This window comes from Nicotiana attenuata, chromosome 5 (assembly GCF_001879085.1).
Source record: "Nicotiana attenuata strain UT chromosome 5, NIATTr2, whole genome shotgun sequence".
NCBI lineage: Eukaryota > Viridiplantae > Streptophyta > Magnoliopsida > Solanales > Solanaceae > Nicotiana > Nicotiana attenuata.
In genome coordinates, this window is record NC_031993.1 from 33,172,945 (window position 1) to 33,194,310 (window position 21,366).

The window sequence follows — 21,366 nt, forward strand, 5'->3', positions numbered from 1 at the left end:
ATTTCATCACCTTATTGCTACCTCATCCATAAAATTTCATTTCCGTCTTACATCTAATGTTGTTAATCACGCTTAAAAATATGGAAGAAGATTTTTGCATTTGATTCTTTGAGAGAAAGAACCTTATTTATTTGGTTTTTCAATTTTCATATGTACTTGGCTAGTTTTGGTAAGTCTATGACTAATGGCTAGAAGTTGGTAAGTTGAAACTTATTTGGGAGATTTGTGTAAGTTCCCCCCACCGTGCACGAGGTCTAGGGAAAGGCCGGACCACAAGGGTCTATTGCACCGGAAAGGACCCGGTGCAAACTGTTGTATTTTCAAAAAGGCGAAATACATAAACGGCCCCTTGAAGTTCTCCTCAACGACCAACTGAACACTTCAAAAATGCTAATGATCAAATAGACACTTTCTGCTGAGTAGAATCGTGTCTCTTAAACTCCTTATGCTGATATGGCAAAATTTGTGTGTTACACTCACATTGGAGCGCGTGACACTCTTTAAAATTAAATTTATCCTTTCTTTTTTTCAAAACCTAATGTGGACCCCACCTCTTCTTCTCCAAGTTTTTCCTCCACCGCACCATACCTTTCTGTCCACCCCCTTTCATGCCATAAATGTTTCAAAAATAGCCACAGTCCTTTCCAGAAATGTCCACATAAGGTTGCCAACAAAACCTTCTAGCTTTTCCAGCACCTTCCAACATCTAACCAACACAAAAACTATATATATGTAATCAAACCCTCTACTAATCCTCAGCCTCACCAAATAGAAAAAAATTCAGTACTTCATTCACAACCAAAAACTAACACAAGAAATACAGTTCATTAGCTGCAATTAAAGCAGCAAAATGAAGCCAGTGATGCAGGAAAACAAGGAGAAAGTTGACACCAAAAACATCGACACAGTTATGTATATAGAAAGAAAGTTAACAGAAAAAGGAGTGCAGAGATTGGAAAGACATCCAGCAGATGGGCTACCATTGAAACTCCATATCTTTCTCTCCACCCCATACCTTTCTCTCCACCCCCTTTCAAGCCATAAAAAAATCCATCTAAAACTTTTCAATTTCTCCACAATTGAATTTGGTAACTGGTTCTGCTGGTGAAAATCATCACTTAAGTGGGTTAGGATGATTTTTGATTTGGGTTTGAGAAAGAAAAACGTGTAGGAGGTTTTGATAGCCATGGTGACCAAATAATTAGGGTGGGAGATGTTCTTTGGGTAGGAAAGTTAATAGATAATTTTTTTTTTTAAAAATAAATACACATGTCATTTAATGATTTGTCCGTTTGACATGTCATCCGCAATTGTAATACACGCATGAGTTTGTTGGTCTCTGGTGTTTAGTTGACCTACTTTATTAAAGGCTTGAAATGTCTACCTGAAAATAGGCTCAGTTGAGGTGTTCAGTTGGTCGTTGAGGACAACTTCAAGGGACCGTTTATGTATTTCGCCTTTCAAAAATTGCCCAAATACATTTTGTTGATGGTAAACAGTTGAAAACGGTTTAAAAGAAAAAAAAAATCCATTTATGAAATGAATACTAAACAAGTCACATTAATGGATACCAAACAAGTATTTACACCATTTCGTTTCCTGGAGCAAACATGTCTCACTTTAATTTGTCCGTTAGAAACAAATAAAGAAACTCTAATTTTTTCCTCATTATAAAATCATATTAATGCAGTTCAACGTAGTACCTACTGGCAGTCACTGGGAACAATTTTATATACAAATGATTAGTTAAGATCTATATATTGGTACCGTCCAACAGATATGTACTTAATACAGATGCAGAGATACATCAACCATTCAAGGACCCCTTGCAGAAGCAAGCTGCTTCTTGAGGCTGAGGATTTCAAGACCACTTGAAACTAACTGATCTTTCAGCTTTAATGAAGCCTCCTCAAATTTCTTGTTCATTATGTCCATCTCATCCAGCGCCTCATTGTACCTCACACGAAATGCATCCAATTTTGATTGTGCCCCTCGAAGTCTCATTCTCAGCTTAGCTTTCTCATTGATATGGTTGACTTCATCCTGTTCAGACATATCAGATAATCACATCCACTCTCTTTTGCAAATAACAGGACAGTCCAAGGAAAATAAGCTTAAAATAAACCGCCTGACTTGGCTCAGATTGCTCTTACAAGTTTAAAATAAATCGCCCGACTTGCCTCAGATTGCTCTTAGAAGTTACATGTGCAACTTATCACAAACATGTGCTGAGTTCATAGTTATTCATACCCAAGGATACATCGCTTAATTACACATGCAAACATTTTCAGCAGATTGTCCTCATTATGCAGAAATTAAGCAAATGCAAAAGCTACATATAAAAGCAGATGCAGAAGCTACTCTTTACAGCTGCTTCATAAAGAAGTTGGCATTATGAGTAGAAAGCAAAAGCTACAAAATTATTTCCTTTCTTTAATCTCAATCATCACATAGAGATAGAGTATAATACTAAAAACCAAGAAAAAAAGAGAAAAGACAAATTATAAAATATAGCCACAAAAGGGTAACCTGTCATCTGTGTATATCTCATCATAATCAAATATAGCTGCAATCTATGATTACTTACATCATGCATTTTGATCTCCAAAGATGAAAGCTTCTCGCTGAGCTGATCGACTTCATGATCTGGATTTGACAGCTGACAACCGAAATATAGTGTTATCCTCGAGCATAGTAGAGAAAGAGTAAGTAACATAATGAATTGGTAATAATCTGTCTCAGATAAACGAGAATCACATCTCCTTTACTTGTTCTGAAAGAAGATTTGACAATTAGCATTTCATGGCATTCAAGTGTAAACCTGAAAGTCATCTCTCTGAATTGGCACCGTCTCCGCTTCTCTAATACGGGCTAACAGATCTACTCTTTCTTTGCTAAGCATGCTTAACTCCATCTGAAGCTGTTCTACTTCCTTGCGCAGATCCTGATGCTCCAGTGTCAGCATCTGCAGTTGCAAAATGTGACATTTCATTAGACAAAGACCAGGTGTGCAAAATGGCAGCAACATATAATGATGCTGGAAACTTGGACAAGAAAAGGATATCTACTGAATTGGTGTGCTACAGAAAAGGTCCAAAATTCATATAATATTGAATTAGATTGAAATCAGGAGATAAGTTTGTCGTGCAAAGCTGCAGTGGTGAAGAAACTGACAGCATCACAATGGCATTTAGGATTTTGTAATAAGCTTCATCAATTCATGATTACAGTTTCAGTGGCAACAGTCCTTTTAAGTGCCTCCACACTGTAACGGGATATTTGACAATCATGATTGAAGTTTCTTTAGGTTCAGATCACATAGTTTAGGATAAACAATCATGGGAACTTTTAGTGAGTTCTCATTGGCAGATGTGGAAGTCATTGCCCCTTTTTTTTTCATTTCAGTGTTTTGTGAGAGTAAAGAATGCACTTGAGATTTTCTTTGTATTTCACTTTTACTTATATAAATTTTGGGATTATTTTATAGGTGATAACAGTAGCGTGAAATTCAACCAAAAGTTAGAAGTTAGAACTATGGAGAAGCACTCTATATGGTAAAAGTTTTAGAATAAGTAGAAGAAAATTATATGCAATTGCAAGCTTAGCCCTCTTAAGTAGAAGGAAGGTAAGGAGATTGGATGGGATTGTGGTGACTAAATGTAAGACAATTTTGATCTAGACTCGGTTGTCAAGGAGAATAGCATGCAAGGTGAAATACAACACATAGTGGATGGTTAAAACGGAGGAGTATCATGGGAGTGCCGGAAGATACCTAACAAAGTGAAAACGCAAAATTATGTGGAATGATTGTAAGACCAACAATGTTATATGAGAATAATGTTGGGTCTTTAAGACACAACATATCCACAAAATGAGCGTATTCAAATCACAAATAGCAAAATGGATGTGCGGTCATACAAGATCGTACCAGATTGGAAATGATCACATCAGAGAGAGGGTGCTAGTGACACACGTGACGAATAAAATGGGAAGTGGCATAAGATGGTTTTCATAATGTCCTACACAGATCTCTGAATGCACAGTTGATAAGTGTGCCATTAAGATGATTAAGGATACTAAGATGGGGCTAGGTGAGGTAGATCATCAGGATAGTGTCATCACTTTAAACTTTTGCCTATTCTTATCCTTTTAGTTGAAGATAAGAATATTAGTAGTTTCCAGAGTCTATAGTCCAAACCTCCCTTTCTATATGGACCATATGTCTATGTTCTTTCAATCTTTTACTGGGGACCATATAGCCATATCAGGGCTAGTTTCCTTTCTTTGACAGTAAGAATCAGGTGCAAAGGAAGAAATTACGTTGCAAGGGAGCCTCATTCCAACTCGTCTTTGTAGGCGAAACCTTTGATAAATTTTCCTCTTACCCTACTTGCTGTCGGGAGAATATTCCTTTTTCCTTCTAGGGGTTTAGTCTATTTCTGTTCATGTGCTTTGTTTTGATGGACTTGCATAATATCGAACAATTACTTTATTGTTACAAATCTCCCTAACCTTTCTCTCTCTCTCTCTCTCTCTCTCTCTCTCTCTCTCTCTCTCTCTCTCTCTCTCTCTCTCTCTCTCCCTCTTTCTCTCTCTTGCATCTCTATTCGTCTCTCATTCTTCTCTTTCTCATTTCTACCCCTTACCTTCCTCCCTTCTAGCGCTACATCAAATTGGTACCAAAGCACAAGTTTAGATTCGCTATGTAGTTGCCCTCTTTGCTACAAATCAGTATTATGCTGGCTACTCATTGCCAAAGAAGTTTGTCCAATCGATTGGTGGTATTATGCTGGCTACTCATTGCCAAAGAAGTTTGTCCAATCTATTGGTGGTTTCCCAAGTACTTAGATAGAACGATGAACTACCTCACCATATCAGGCTCACTTGTCAGAGTCAACTGTCGAGTTTTCTCCACCGCGAACACAAAAGAACTCAATCATGAGGATATCATTATCATTCCATATTATTTATCTTGATCTATTACATGGAACTAAAATAACGGTAACCATATTTTATTTTAGAGATAAGATTATCTAATTTTATCATTTTAGTTAGAGATTGGAAGGTCGTAGTATCAAGAGTTCTAATTCAACCAAAACTTCCTATCTTATAAATAAGATCTTCATGTACTTTCTTTGACAGAAACAAATCATTTTGTTGCATTTATTTGGCATTAATATCCCCCTCCCTAATCTCTCTATTTCTGTCTCCCTCTCTTTGTCTCTCTGTAATTCATTCTCTCTATGTTTCTCTCTCTTTCCTCTTCTCTTCCTTCCTATTCTCTCCTCTCTCGATTATTCTCTCCGTAGTCACCTCCCCCCAACCCCACCCCACCCCCACCCCCCACAACTCCCACCTTCCTTCCTTCTAGTGTTACATCACTAGGTAGACCTAAAATCAATAGAGGGTTGTCTCACAAGACCTGCAATCTCTCGAAATTAATTCAGACTTAGCTAAAAACATAACAAAATAGAAACAACGGATCATATTAGGCAATACCAAAGAGTTGAGATGAAGGCTTAGATGTAGCTACACATACATTATGTCCGACTATTACAACAGAACACATGTTCCATTGATCTAAACAGAGTAGACAGATTAATCTGGGTGAATAGCAGGAATAAACTTTTTTAAGTAAACAGCTGTTATAAAATGCTAGAACAACAGAACAGCCAAAAGATTCATAATCGGCCCAGGAAGATGATATGGAAGACCAAAGCACCTGTGAAAGTAGCTTGCTTTGGATGGTTAGCAGCTAGGGATGCCTGTCTAACTCAGCATAAATTACAAAGAAGAGGTTTCTCTCAGTGCAGCAGATGCTATATTTCTACACTGCACATTATCAAGACAATGCTGGGAGCTTTTTCTTACTATTATGGGAGTGTCTCTGGTGATTCCTGAGAATATTAGTAGTCTCTTGGAAATCTGGCAAGCTCAAAAAGTGAAGAAAAACTTGAAGAAGATATGGAGGAACATTCCCATCTGTCATGGCTGTATGGCTGGAAAAAGAACAAGGCATGCTCTGAAGGGAAGAGGTTGCAGATTGCTAGAGTCAAGAACAAATGTATAAAAGAATCTATTTCTCTGATGTGCTTGTATACTCTATATAGGATGGATCAGTATCAGTATTTGTATTTTGTATTTTTTAAGGGGGGGGGGGGGGAGGGGGGACGACGACGACATGTAATATGTTTGGTGGGTGTAGTGGAATTTGACTTGTACTTAGTACCATCTTGGTACCAGTTCTAACAAATCTTGACTTATATAAAAAAAAAGGAAAACATTATGCCCGATTATTTCCAGAAGTCATTCTGGTCTAGTTAAAGACTTGTATGCCAGTGTACGCAAGAAGTGTGAGATAATGAAATCCTTGAACTTTAGAGAACCCTTAATTTAACCTAAAAGACAAACTGTTACTAGTATTCAAATGAAATTGACCCAAAAGAGTGGAATGGATATAGGGATTTGTATAGTCAGCCCAACCATTTGAGATTGAGGCAAAGTTGATTGCTTGATTGTCTTATTCACCATAATATGTCATGAATTATTAATTTATAATACCAGGAATTCACCAAGGTTCCGAAATTAGCAAGCTCGAGGCAAAAATTCTGTCCCAGTATAACTTGGCTCCAGCTGTTGTATACCACTATGTATCATTTCTTTATTCATTAATTTCTTGGAGGGGAGTGCTTCTGACAGAGTGGTAAAGCTGATGCTGAAGAACAAAAGCCCTTCCTCACTTTCTAAGTCAAATAAGCAACAAAGCGAACTCATGTACGAGAAGAGTTAGACAGCATAATTATTCAACTAAAGTATATCCAGCTTCGCGAACCCCAGAATACTTTTCTAGGCTGAATCATTATTCTCGCTTTCAATATAAATTCTGAAAGCTTGACAAAGTACAAACATATTACCTCTTGAGATCTTTTACATTGTTCCTCAGCAACTCTCAGGCCAAGTCTAAGTTGATCGATCTCTACTAATTTCTCTTCACTGTAAAACAATGTATGTTTATCATCAGGCAGAATGATCTAAAGGTTTAAATGAATACAGAACTCATGGCACCTAGATTACACCCAGCTCTATTGATGAGGGTAGTAGCAGTTGTAGAATCAAAGTTCATATTTGATCAACTAGGCACCTCAAGAAAATTTAGGAAATAGATGAACAAGCTATTATATACTCCATTGTCCTAGCACCCAAGTGTGAGGAGTAGCATTCAATGAAGTTGGTGAAAGCCCGGATAGACCAGGTTCAAATCTCAGCAGAAGCAAAATGTTAGGTGATTTCTTTCCATCAGTGCCGGTGGGAGGAGCAGGTCCACGGTGGAGTAGTGTAGGTACATACAAGCTAGCCCCAACACCACTGCTATAAAAGTACACTGACACATAAAGAGACACACCCCATTGTCCCAATTTACCAGTCACTTATTACTTATCGAGTACCAATTTTACTAGAGCTAAATAGGACAGGATTAAACTCAATCTTGAAATTAATTTAGATTTCAGAAAGCATAAGGTAGTACATGTTGTGATCTTGCATCAAAATACATTTTAAAAAAGACAACAGAATACACTTGAAAATATTAGTCAATAGTTACTTCACTTGACGATTGAAAACCTTTTGGACAAAGGGAGTAGCAACATATCAGAGTGATGGGGGAGCAAAGGACAGACAAACCTGAAACTTCTCTCCAACCGCACGTTATTTTCTGAGACGACCAATCTCTCCTCAAGGAGCTTGCACTGCATTCTACAACTCTCATGTTCATTCTTCACCTGTAGTTTAAACTCAGGATCATAAATCAAGATTCAATAAGTAAATCACGTGCAACTGACGTGTACAGAAATGTGCAACATGTTTTGCTAAGTTCATCACCTCAATGGATGTCTTTGATTTCTTTAATTTAGCTATGTGCTTTTCAAAAGCTCTCACAAGATAAGATGTTCAAAGCAAATAGAAAGGATACATTTTACAATATGGTACTCAGACCTCACAGCAATTCTCTTAATTATTTTTTAAGAAAGAAGTTCAAATGTGAACTAGCTTTGAATTAACTATGCTTTAAACTCGGCAATAAATTTTCCATAAATATCATGTTCCCTCTAGACAGTGTACCAAAGAGAATAGCATGCAAGCACCGAGTCCTTGAAGAGATCCTCAATATCATCAGTAAGAGCCACTGCAGTGTTTCTAGAATATGCTTAAATTGTTCAACTAAATCCTGTGTAAATCTGAAGGTTACCTCTGTCATTTTCTGTGATAGAGTGGCGATTTCAGCACTATAAGATTTTGCTTTTTCATTGATTGCTTCAACTGTAGCTTTCTCCCTTGCAAACCATATGGCCTTTTCCTCCTCCATTGCCAAAAGGGCATCAGTTAGTTGCTGCAAAGGAAAGAAGGCACTCATAAATGACGTAATTGAAACAGTTAAATGGAGCCTCAGAATACATGTTCCCCAAAGCAACTTCAATTGGTACCATAGCTAAATCTTCTTTTTCTTCTACCAAAAAGTTGACAGAAGTTTCCAATCTCTGACATCGTGATTCAGATTCTTCCGAACATAATCTCTGCAATGCCATAGAAAAAATAAAATAGCAATAAGTTAATGTTTTATTTTCCTGAAGAAAGAACAGTAGAAACTAAGCTAATAAATCATGCTCAAAAGGCATGGAATCTCAGAGGAAAAGTAAACAAACATAAACTTACAAGGGATGACACCTCTTCCTTCAGCATATTTAGTTCTGTATTTGACATATTCAACTCGTCAGATAAAGCCTGCAATTCACATGCCAAATTTTCTGCTCTAGAAATGGCTTCTTCTTTTTCCGCATGAGAAATTGTTAATTCCTCTTCCAAAGAAGCAATAGTTGTCTCCATCTCAAATGCCAGCACTTCCAGCTTCCTGTACTCCTCCTTCACACCAGAAAGGGAAAAGTAGCTTAAGACTAAGCAATAAGGACAACTAACTTCCTCTCGAGTAGAATGCAGGCAATCAATTACTTATCTACTTTTCATATCATAAGGATATGAGATACTCCCTCTGTTTCAATTTAAGCGAGGCAGTTTGACTCGACACGGAGTTTAAGAAAAAAAAGACTTTTGAAACTTGTAGTCTTAAAGCTTAAGGGGTAAAGCTTGTGGGGCTATGACATTTGTGTGGCTATAAAAGCTTCTCTTAAGGGTAAAATGGATAAATGAAAAGTTTAAAGTTAAGTTGTTTCCAAATATAGAAATGTGTCATTCCTTTTGGAACGGGCTAATAAGGAAAGTGTGTCATATCAATCGGAATGAAAGGGAGTACTATTTATAAGATTGATGGAAAGAGTAAATATAATGACAGAGCGTCTTATGGGCATTAAATGCCCAACATGCTGTTTAATACAGATCAAGGGTTCGAGCCGTGGAAGCAGCCACTAATGCTTAGATTAGGTTAAGTTGTCTACATCATTACCCCTTAGGGTGCCACCCTTCCCCAGACCTCACGTGAACGCAGGATGCCTCGTGCACCGGGCTGCCCATGCTGTTTAATATAGGGCTAACAAACAAAGTTCAAAGTGATTCCTAGACCTAACTTGGGTGAGAAATATCTCAAGAAAGAAACAAACATGCTATGGAATTTTGCTAAATCAGTATATTCTAAGATAAACAGAAGCAGAATAGACTTCATGATGCATACCAATAAGGTTTTCTTTTCTTTGAGGGCACAGAAAACATAGCATGTTTATACCAAGTTTAGTGATGCTTAATTTAGTAATAAAGTTTAAACACTTAGAAATGTTTGAGGTTATCCTGAGATCGTCATCATAAGATGATTGGGAGAAGAAACATGGGTAAAGTACTTTTACCATATGATGATCTGATCCTTTAATTTGAAAATGTTATTACGTCGCATGTAAGTTAGACAACGATGCCTTGGGGGCTGTAAGAGGATTTAGAATGAGATTGACAGAACCAAAAAAGCCTAAACATGAAAATGAAGTGAAAGTCAAAAAAAAAAATGAAGTGAAAGCACAAATGTCACTCTCCAAGCCCTGGCTTGGACAGCCTTTTGTTAATTTTCAGGCTTGTCCTACTTTACTTGTCAGGAGTTCTTTTAATGGCAGGTGAAAATTCAAAAATCAATGGTTTCTTGAACAAAAGTTACAGTAAAAAGACACCAACTTTTGGTCCGCCCTCCTGTTTTGCCATTATTGAGCTATTGATTTTCCTGCATGGATTAAGGGCTTCAAAAGTTGTATATAAAGGTCTAGGGCCACTCCCACCATTGACTTAAGGTTTTGGACTAAATGCACTGATTCTTTCACAAGGTATCAGAATCAACCTTGGGGTAAGCCTATTCTCACACCCACAAAGTTCATGTGTGAACCACCAGAATTGGAGTACGTGTGTGGGAGAGTGTTAAGTTATTAAATGTCCCACATAGGTTGTGTAAGGGCTTCCAAAGTATTTTATAAAGGTCTAGGACCACTCTAGTCATTGCTTTAAGTTTTTGCGGTGGACACCCAGATTCCTTCAGCAACATAAAGTTAGGCTCAATCTACATGTGTGACACTAATTTCAAAACTGGACCAACAGACAATGTGGAAAGTGGTTTTTGCTGTTCCAGTATACATTCAAGGAATATAGGACACTTCTTGAACTTATTTACACTATAGTTTGAGCACACCATACCTACCTGCACAGCATGTTCAGCACAAACAGAGGAATTCTTGGCTCTTTTGGAGTCAAACATATTAGAGCTCCTATCAACAACTGAATCACGCCTTCTTCCAATGATCGAGTCTCGTTTATTGATGTCACGCTCAAGAATAGCCCTCTGTCCATTCAAGCGTTTAATTTCCCTCTCAGCACAAGCTCTTTCACCCTAAGAATGTGATACTGTCAGAAAAGATAGAAATGCCTCAGACGCACAAGAAAATCAACTTTCAGAACAATTTGAATGAGACCTCAAGTTTTGTCTTCTCCTGGATGGCATTCCTAAGTTTGGATTCTGTGTCTCTCAACTTTGCTTTTGTTTTCTCCAAATCTTTTCTAATGCTTTCCTTCTCTCTGACTAAGGAACTAGAAGATAAGCATGACAGTTCCTTTTGAAGACTTTGAATTTGAGATAAGTGTTCAGATTTTTCTGCTTCACATTTTTCAGAGATTTCCTGGAAAAGAACATGATTCTGTCAGCACAAGTGGAGATATAAAAAAGGGAAGATATCAGAGAAAGTGAAGCAACTTACTGTTAATGCATTTCCAGAATCTTCAATAGCTCTTTTCAGTTCTTCTATCTGATTATGCAGATCCAAAGACTGATTATCCAGTAGAATCTAGATTTTGATTAGCAAGCGTTAAAAGGTACTTTCAACAGAAACTCAAATAATCGAAATGTGAGATAAACTTGGTAGTCAAAGTTCTAATTATAAAGACAAACAAAAAGGAAATGCAGTCAATTCGCACCTTTTCATCCTCAACTACATTAATCTTTTGCCTCAAGAAAGATTGTAGTTTCTCATGGTTTCTAATTATGGATCGTATTTGGTTGGAACTGTCAAGTGCTGAAGACTTCAAATCCTGAAAGTGGGAAACCAGATCAGGTCGTAGAATACACATAGATAATAAACTATAGTACTAGAATTAATATATAGAATATACAAGTGATAACACCGTGTATTGTTTTAAGAACATATTTAATACATGCCAGGAATATATGAAAAGAATGACCAAATTTAAAATTGATTATGCAATGACATACAGTACTCACAAGAACTAGTTTGGATATGGCAGAGAAAGACAGGACAAGTTCCTCTACCACAGGAATGAGTGAATCAATTAAGGTTCGTGAATTTTCAAATTCAGACATCATGTCTTGAACCTCTCTCAGCAGCTCAATTTCAGAGTTCATGTTATCCTCCTGAAAGAAGTGTATCCATTAATGCCCCAGGAGACATATGAAAAATGGTTATATAGCATGCTTAAAGCGGAGGCCTAAAGAATGTCAGTCTTAATTATCATCAAGCAATATTAGGGTGGAAATGAACTTACAACAAGTACTGCAGATTGCATTGAAGCAAGTTGTTCATGAGCCCCTTGTGCCTCAAGTTTTGCACTCAAAAGCTCTTGGTAAAGCTAAAGCATTAAAACAGAAGTCATTGCACTGTACCGCTTAAATGAAAGGTATTATGGATATCAAATGTAAATATCAATGTAAAAATGAGATCCTAGCAGTCAAAGAATTGGCTTGAAAACGTGCTTATACAGATGCAGAATAACACCGGTTTCCTTGGCTTCTTTGAGTGGCAGGATCATTTGAGTCTGCATCCAATAGAGACATGCTATACCCACTCAACTCGAAAGCTATTACCATCCTAATGTGTTTTATGAGTCACTTAAGCAGTTAGGCTCTGTACCAGATGGAATATGGTACAAGGAACAGGATATCCCAGACATACTCAACAAGCAAAACAAAAAGGCCAAACACTGATTCCCACTCTGAGATGTGGCACGTGCAGAAGAAACAGATATGATGCATGTGAGGTAAGAAAGAGGGGACTAAGAGACATATTTCTGCCGGAAATGCAAAACAAAACCAAAAAAAAAAAGGGGGGGGGGAGGGGGGGGCAGCCCGGTGCACTAAGCTCCTGCTATGCGCGGGGTTCGGGGAAGGGCCGGACCACAAGGGTCTATTGTACGTAGCCTTACCCTGCATTTCTGCAAGAGGCTGTTTTCACGGCTCGAACCCGTGACCTCCTGATCACATGGCAACAACTTTACCAGTTACGTCAAGGCTCCCCTTCCTACCGAAAATGCAAAAGGAAAGCAAAATACTATTTAAAGCTTCATTTAATAAATAAAACCAATAAATATTGAATAGATAAAAATCACCATCAGGATACATCATTCTATTTTTTTTTTTTTTTTTTTTTTTTGAGATGGTAACGTATGTATATATTAAAAACAGTAGATAGGTTGTATTGAAACCATATTTACAAGAGAGCAAAAATAGAAGACAGTACAGTAATCATAGCAGGAGCCTAGAATTTCTCTGATTGAGACAGTATCTTCTGTGTAAAACTGTCTACACCAAAAACAAAAAAGCCTAATACATCTTCTAATTTTAATCACTACATAGTTTTTGAGAATGCATCTTGGGGCTAAGATTAAGAATGAGATCTTCGATCACCACGGCTTATAGCCTAGTGGTACCGCTGCAGATCTCCTACACCAAAGTAGGCAAAGGCGAAAAGCGCAAAAAGTGCCAAAATGTGTTGGAGCTTTAAATGCAAAGCGCAAATAAAGTGTGGGCTTTAGCGAAGAAAAGCACCATGACAGAAAAGAAAATAGAAATGTAATGCATGAAAATGTAACTATAAACACAAACAACAATTATTTGGACAAAACAATGGAAAAACTATATTTAAGCTATATATGTATCTGGGTTGTTGTTCCCTAAAGACAAAACTCATCGGTGAAGGTGCACGCGGCTTAGTACCTTGATGCCTACACTAAAGGGCCAAATTAAGCGAGGCGAACCGTACAACCTGGACTTCACTGAGCTTCAGGGCTTAAGCGCGCTTTAAGCAAGCCCTTAACGACACTGTCCAACATAATATACGCGGGTTCGAATATCTCCATTCCCTTCCCCTTCCCTAGTCCCTCTATGTAATAAAAAAAATTAAAAGAATTCAAAAATGTGACTAAGGTGAAAAGGAAGAAATAAGACGTAATGAATCAAAGAAACATGTGGATTTTCAAATTCAGATTCAGCATCATCGGTTTGGGCTCTTTATGTGGCTTCTCGTCTTCGTTACTAGTTAGATTTTGAAAGCAATATTTAGTAATGACATGCCAACATTTATAAACTAGAATATTACTAATCAAGCAACACTTATTACAGATATATAGAAGACTACCACATGTTCAATATTTCCTTGTGCGTTTATCACGCAAGTGGGAGAAAGAGAACTTTCTTAGTATTCTATCAGGAAGAAACAGTTTCTTTGTAACAGTCAAACAGCTGTGACTGTGAGAATGCAATGGTTGGGATAGATACAGCCACAACATTTATGCCACTAGCAGAGAAATTCTCAAGTGAACATGAATATATCACCACTTTGTCTGCTCTCTCACAGTGTTGTCAAAGGCGAAAAGCTCTAAAAAGCGTTCCATGTGTATTGGGGCTTTAAGCGCAAAGCACAATTTAAGTGTGGATTTTAGTAAAAAAAAAAAAGGCGGAATGAAGGGAAAAATAAAAATATATATGTAATTTAAGGAAAAATAACAAATTCATTCATATTGTTTTCCTTAATAACTAATACACTTATTTGCCAATTATATTTGATGTTTAGTACCGTTCGATTCAAGATAGAATTCATGGGCAATGAGTGTGCACGCCTTAGTGCCTTGCCTACACTAAAGCACAGCTTAAGCAAGGGGAAGCACCCTCCATGAGCTTTTCTGAGCTTCAGGGCTTAAGTGCGCCTCAAATGAGCCTTTGACAACACTGCTCTCTCAATATAAGGAGATAAATCATCATAATTGCAATTTCCAGTGCATAAAAAGTGAAGTCCATATTACCTCTTCATGCTTCTCTCTTGCAGAAATGGTTTGCTCTGTTGCTATCTCAACAACAGAGTCCAAATTTAGTTGGCTTGAGGATCTCTCCATCTCTAGCACAGTGATCTGAACAAAAGTTCCGCATTCTGAGAAATACTTAAAAAGAGGAAAAAGGACAAGGGAATCTTATTTATATAGATGACAGGAAGATGAGAAAGAAAGAAATGAGAGGACACCTTCTCTTGCAGCTGCTTAATCACCAAAATAGCTTCCGACTCTCTCAAAGTTTTGCTTCCATTCAAGTGCATCAAAGAATTATCGTCTTGCTCAGAACCATCGACCAGATGAATGTCAGCCTCAAAAAGCTTCCTTGTTAGATAGTCAACTTTTACCTCACTTGCGGTTTTCTAGCAAAAGCAAAAGACTAAACTAAGAAACCAGGCTGCAGAATCAGAAATAAAAGAAGCAAATCAAAAGAACTTACATGTGATTCAAATTTTAAAAGCAACTCCTCATACTCCCTTTGAAGTTCCGATAATTCATTGTCTTCCTGCCAGGATTTAAAAAAATAAGATAATCAGTGGTATAATACTATTTTGAAAGAAAGTTCAAATAGCGGAGTGATGTGAGAACCATTGAGGAGCTTTTTTTTCTAGAGGCTCCTTTTCTCCTGCTAGTCACATGCAACAAAGCCCGCGGGCCAGGGAGAGTACAGCCTTCCAATTGATTACTCCTTGAATTGTCATCTTGCTTGACAGAGTCTCCAATGCTGTCAGCATCTAATAGTTCTTCAAAAGGAAGTAGGGGTCCAATGTCACGTTCTATCCTTTTGGCTTCGACTACAGAAGCCTCCTCTGTGACTGCGGAGTTCAACTGAAGCAGCAGAGAATAAAATATTTAATTTCTGTGTGCATAGGTAAAGCCTGCTTCACGAGATCATTGAACTTTGATAAACTCAATGAACTCTGAAACTAATAACAATGAGCAGAAAAACCTCAATGTCAATTATATAAGAAATAAACATCTGATTAATTTCTTTTCCTTTTTTTGGGTGGAGATGGAGGGATGATGATAACAAGGAGACCTCAACTGATAACTAAGAGAAGTTAAACTATAATTACAGAAAACTAAGGATGCAGATATACTCCTTTAGGACTATCTCAACCCTACTTTCGCTGTTCTTGGCACATCCCCAGCTTTAGATGGTCATGCTTCAATCACAGAAAGTAATGCCAAACTTGTTCTGAAGATTCAGAAATTAATATGTAAAAAGCAGAACAGCATTCCCTAAAAGAGATAAATATAAAGAAAGATTATCGGAGTCGATTACAGTGAGATAGATATAGTTGGCTTTGTTGCTATCAAAGCATAGCATTCTATGGACTCTTTCCCATGTCCAGAAATGGTATGTCAACAAATACCTTTTCTCAGTGATACAGAAAGCTTGAAGTGTAAAACAAAATCATATTTAATAAGTTTTCTTCTTTAGGGAAAAGAATTTTCGGTCTTCCCAGATGATGCGAACATCTATTTTTTAAAACTAAAATACTTAGTATACAATTGAAGGGCACACTATCATAGTGGGTGCAATTTAATACTTGTAACTCATGCAATTAACTTTGCCACTTTTCTCTTCCGCCATTGAAATTCTCCTGCTTCACTACGAGTCATGCCAAACTCCCGGATAACTGTGCTGAACTTACCAAACCAGGCTCGAGGAGACTGTTTTAGACCATAAAGTGACCGGCGCAAGCGACACACAAGGCCACTAGACTCCCCCTGAGCAACAAAACCAGGTGGTTGCTTCATATAAACTTCATCCTCAAGATCACCGCGAAGAAAAGCATTCGTAATGTTCAACTGATAGAGAGACCAATCGCAAACAACAGCCATGGATGGAAAAAGGCAGACTGATGCTATTTTAGCCACGGGAGAGAAAGTATTATTGTAATCGAGCCCAAATATCTGAGTATATCCTTTGGCAATAAGACGGGCCTTAAGTCGATCAACTTGGCCATCCGGACCAACTTTGACTGCATAAACCCAACGACAACTAACAATGATTTACCTGAAGGAAGAGAACAAGCTCCCAAGTACCACTCGAATGTAAAGCAGATATCTCATCAATCATAGCATGTCGCCATCCAGAGACAGTTTCACCTATAGACTTAGGGATGGAAACAGAGGACAAAGAAGATAAAAAAGCATAATAGGGTGATGACAGACGATCATAGCATACAAGGTACGAGCCTTTTCCAAAACTAAATAACATATCTGGAAGAGACGAAACAAAGGCATCAATTTGGAATCAATGGATCGCCACAGGATATTACATAACTGAGCATCGATCTTCTCCCAAAGTGCTTTAGCCTTTTCATCTCCCTCACTAGCCTTTTTGGTTAAGTGGTCTTGAACACCTTGACCATTACACCACAACTCGACAGACGAAGCCCAAGATAAATAATTTGAACTCCCAAGTAGGGGTTCAGAAATAATCATAAAGGTTGAATTTGCAGCACCCATGTTTTAGAATAAAAAACATCAAACCGTAAAGATATGTTGGATTGAAGAGAGGTTTATTACCATGTAACTCACAAAAATTGTAGCTTGGAAAAAGAAAAAAGTTGCCGGAACGATCGCCGGAAATTGCAAATAGAACGCCACAAAATAAAAAAGTCACCGGAATTAGGTTTAAACTTAATGGGTCGAGTAGGAAGAGCATTGCGACCAAGTTGTCCTGAAGAAGGTCGGCCAGAAAATGGCTGGAAGAGGTCCATGGGCCGGCGCGTGGAATAGATCTCGCTGGAAAAAAAAAATACTCCGATCAGTGCGTGAAAACGTGTGGAGCCTCTGTTGCCGGAGATTCTTTTTGGGGTTTGATCGCCGAGGGTTGGGGGACCTTGTGGTGGTGTTGCTTTTTGCACAACACCACCAAAAATTGATTTTGACAAAAAAACGCCGTAGAAAAGGTTGCCTGAATTGAAGCACGACAACTGTTTAGGCTGGGTTTTCTTTCCCGAATGTTTTCTCAATGCCGTTCTGATACCATGTGAGAAATAATATACGGAAAAAATATTATTAACGTATTAACAATGATACAATGAGCCTTATATATAATACATATACTCCAACTATATATGGGGCTAGCACTAATTACACATACACATATTTCAACTTATATGTTGGGGTCTAAAGTGTGTAAGGACAATATTTTGCAAGTTCAAAGGGATATGCATCAACCCATTAAATTTTGGCATAAATGCCACTGAAAACTACAATATACTTGAAGTTCCCTTATTGCCATTGTATTCAACTAGGCTTTCATTTTCAGTAGTCTTAGGATAGTTCCTCCAACTCCACGAGTACATCATACATCATTATACCAACTAGGGACAATTTCAAAGATTTCTCTCTAGGTTTCGCTTCGTAACATTAATGTCCTTGTAGTTTAGGATATTACACTTAGCTTCCTTGTTTTGGTTTTTTTATAAGTTGTAACAGTTTTTAACATCTTTATTATTAATGAAAAAGAATTACATTTTCACAGATTTTCCCTTTTATAATATTAAGCTTTTCTAACTAATTAATTTTATCTAAATGTCATCTTTAGCACATTCTTTAATAATAAAACACGTGATTCCTTGGCTCGAAAGTCATTTTTTCTTGGTTTCAAATTCCTCTTCCTCTTCCTCTTCAATCTTCTCTGCAAATTGAAATTCGACCTTAGTCTCCATAGTGTTGAAGGTCTTTATTTAATTTTTGTTTTCAATGGTTTCTAACGTGTTAGAATGTTCATTATATGAAGATGCATTTGTAGTGAAGAAAAAGAATTTAGAGTAGATCATAAGAGCACAACGTAGTTAATGGTACCTAGCAAAAAGTAAAAAAATGGAAATAGCTTTCCTAGGATTCTAGATTGGAGTTTTAGTGCCCTCATTTGGTGCTCATAGTGGTAAATTTTAAATGGCATATTTTAATGCGTGCAAGGAATCTGGATCCAATGTTCGCGGGGAGGATTGAGTTGGAAGAGGAAGAAGAATTTGGAGCAAAGGTTTCCATCGAAAAAGAGATTCAAGCCAATGAATCAAATTTTTTTATCATTAAAGAATTTGTTAAAGAAGATATTTTGATAAAATTAACTAATTAGAAGAGTTCAATATCAGAAAAGGGCAAATTACTCAAATTGTAATTCCTTTACATTAATGACAAATATGTCAAAAATGATGGTTACAAAAAAATCAAAACAAGAAAAGTAAGCATAATACCGTAAACCATAAGGTTAGTTACGAAGCGAAACTTTGAGGGAGGCCTTAGAAATTATCCTTCTCAATCTTTACTACACCATACTTGGCTATTTTTTATCAATGAATCACATTTTTTTATCATTAAAGGATTTGATAAATTGTTGATTAGCATGATTCAAGGAGATTTGATTTAGGAGTGTTGATTAGCATGATTTCAGGAGATTTGATTATATTTAGGAGATCTGATTTAATTTGATAGCTGGATTGATTGTATAGATTTATTTTATTTCCTTAATTAGCATTAGGAATTTTGTATAAATTCCCCTGCTCATGGGATGTAATCACACACAGAAATATAAGAAGCTTTTTCTTATTCTCAAAACCTACATGGTATATTGCTGCATTTTTGTGGTGAGCTATCTCCCGCGCAGCACGAGGGTTCCGTTTTATCAAAGAGGTCGAGTTTTACTCTCTCTTGGTGGATGTCCACAACACAAACTCATTCTGGTTAGTTTTGTTTTGGGAATTTTCTTTTCTATTAGGGTCGCGAGAACATTCCGAGCCTATCCCTACCAGTTTTGATTTTTCCGTTCACCGGGGCTAAGGTTCGCTCGAGACAAATTTGGTTTCCAGCGAGGCAGATTGTTTTTGAGCAATTTTCTTCAGATTCCCTTATGATTGGGCAGAAATATAGAGACATTCAAGGAGACAGTTTCCGGAGAAATCTTGTCTTCGGATGAAATTCAGCTTCTCCGTCGCCTCCTATCCAAACTTGACTCCAATCATGTGCAATCAGGTACTGCCTTTGTTGCTCGCCTTAATTCTTGGATTGTTCATTCTGGTGCAAATAGACGCATGACAGGCTCTTCTAAAGGCATTCAAAACTAGGATAGAAACTTAGAGGGAGGGCTCTGAAATTATCCCTATCAGTTACTATTTCATCATACTTGGCTAACCTTTTATTAATGAATTGCATTTTTATCACTAAAGAATATGATAAAGAAGATATTCTATAAAATTAATTAATTAGAACAGTTTAATAACAATAAATATGTCAAGAATTGTTATAAAAAATTAGAGAAAAGGGAGGTAAGCTTAATATTGTAAACCACAAGGCAGGTTAGTGCTACAAAGCGAAAACTTGAGGGAAGTCTCTAAAATTAGCACTAACTTGAGGTTAGTGCTTGATGAAAACTTGAGGGAAGTCTCTGAAATGAGCCTTGGGGTATGCTCCCTTTCAAGGTCTCAAGTTCGAAATCCACTGGGTGCAAACAATTTCTGAGGGCCATCGGACTGGGTAAAACCTGAATTAACCGTGGTGCACTTGCGGGAAACTCCTTGCCGAGGGCCTGTGCACCCCCGGGATTATTCGGGTCTCATAGAGACTCGGACACCCGGTGCAAATCAAAAAAAAAAAAAAGAAATTATTATAAATGTTTAGTACATAATAGTTGGCTTACTTTTTAGTTTTCTCGAATTTCATTGACTTGCATGCTCAAGTACTTTCACTGAAACTAGTATAGATTCAAGTGAGCTTTCTGAATAAACACTGCAGTTGATAGAGCATTAAAACATCCCTTTGCATTGAGTGTCAACCATCCTTAATGAGTTTATGCACGGTGTCCTAACAATATGATGACCATTAAAACCAACTTATCTAACTGATGCACTTAAACACAAATTAGCAACAAATTTCTCAAGTACTCTGCGGCAGTCGATTCATACACCAAGAACACTATTGATGCAGATTCATAGTACTAATAAAATGCATCTTGTGATGCAGCATTGCACAAATATGGTCAATAATAATCTACTGCTCCTATTTACACAACAAAAGATAACGTATGGTAACACTACCAACGGAAATCAAATCTCACCTCCTTCAAAGCCTCCCTTGAAACGTTACCTGGGCAGCATGTATACCGCCGTTTATCCTAGAATGCAGAAGATATAACATCAAATTAATCACAAGAGAACAGAAATAAAAGAAAGCTAAGGGTAGAAGACCAAATCAAATGCTAATAGGTGATGTATGTCGTATTGCCTTCATTGACTAAGATTACATAAGCAATTTTTCCAGAAATGCAAAGAGGCCTATTTTAGGAATTGGTAGCAGATTTTGAATTTTCTCCTCAAACAGAAAATTTGTTATGCCCCTGGGCGTTCTTCCAAGGAAGGACTACGAATCCTTAAGAATTTATTGGATTCACCCAATAAATCTAGCATAGAGCAAAGCCACTACTTTAAACAATAATCCCAAATGAGCTCAAATTTTTGTTTTGCAGAAACTAGCTGGAAGGTCTCAGACTCACGTAAGGGGAGGTGAAGAATTAGTTAGCTGAGTTAGCAATAGCACAAGAGACTATATGGAGGCAAAAGTTGAGGGCGCTGTGGTTAAAAGAAAGGGATTCTAACACTAAGTTTTTCATAGGGTAGCAGTTGCAAACCGTAGGAGGAACTTTATAGAGTCTCTAGAGGTAAATGGGGAGAGAAGGAGGTAAAAAGGGGTGATTATGGGTTTTATGAGCGCTTGTATAAGGAGGTGTTTGTGTGTGTGTGGGGTGGGGGGGGGGGGGGT

At 37.4% G+C, this 21,366-nt stretch overlaps 1 protein-coding gene across 2 annotated transcripts in view; it reads right to left on the reverse strand.

The window, feature by feature from the left end:
- Positions 1,596-21,366, reverse strand: part of LOC109225613 (kinesin-like protein KIN-7O) — a 37,787-nt gene continuing 18,016 nt past the window's right edge. Inside the window, exons 14-32 of one of the 2 annotated variants that reach the window (XM_019390343.1) lie at positions 20,666-20,722; positions 15,178-15,417; positions 15,029-15,094; positions 14,781-14,951; positions 14,566-14,670; positions 12,034-12,117; positions 11,753-11,902; positions 11,449-11,562; positions 11,232-11,300; positions 10,950-11,153; positions 10,679-10,867; positions 8,710-8,916; positions 8,481-8,570; positions 8,246-8,386; positions 7,681-7,778; positions 6,915-6,993; positions 2,822-2,965; positions 2,588-2,659; positions 1,596-2,043 (exon numbers count right to left, since the gene is read on the reverse strand). In XM_019390343.1, the coding sequence (XP_019245888.1) occupies positions 1,816-2,043; positions 2,588-2,659; positions 2,822-2,965; positions 6,915-6,993; positions 7,681-7,778; positions 8,246-8,386; positions 8,481-8,570; positions 8,710-8,916; positions 10,679-10,867; positions 10,950-11,153; positions 11,232-11,300; positions 11,449-11,562; positions 11,753-11,902; positions 12,034-12,117; positions 14,566-14,670; positions 14,781-14,951; positions 15,029-15,094; positions 15,178-15,417; positions 20,666-20,722 (2,508 nt within the window). In that variant the 3' untranslated portion in view covers positions 1,596-1,815. Of the gene's footprint in view, positions 2,044-2,587; positions 2,660-2,821; positions 2,966-6,914; positions 6,994-7,680; positions 7,779-8,245; positions 8,387-8,480; positions 8,571-8,709; positions 8,917-10,678; positions 10,868-10,949; positions 11,154-11,231; positions 11,319-11,448; positions 11,563-11,752; positions 11,903-12,033; positions 12,118-14,565; positions 14,671-14,780; positions 14,952-15,028; positions 15,095-15,177; positions 15,418-20,665; positions 20,723-21,366 lie in introns of both variants that reach the window. The other variant, XM_019390341.1, reaches the window with a different exon arrangement.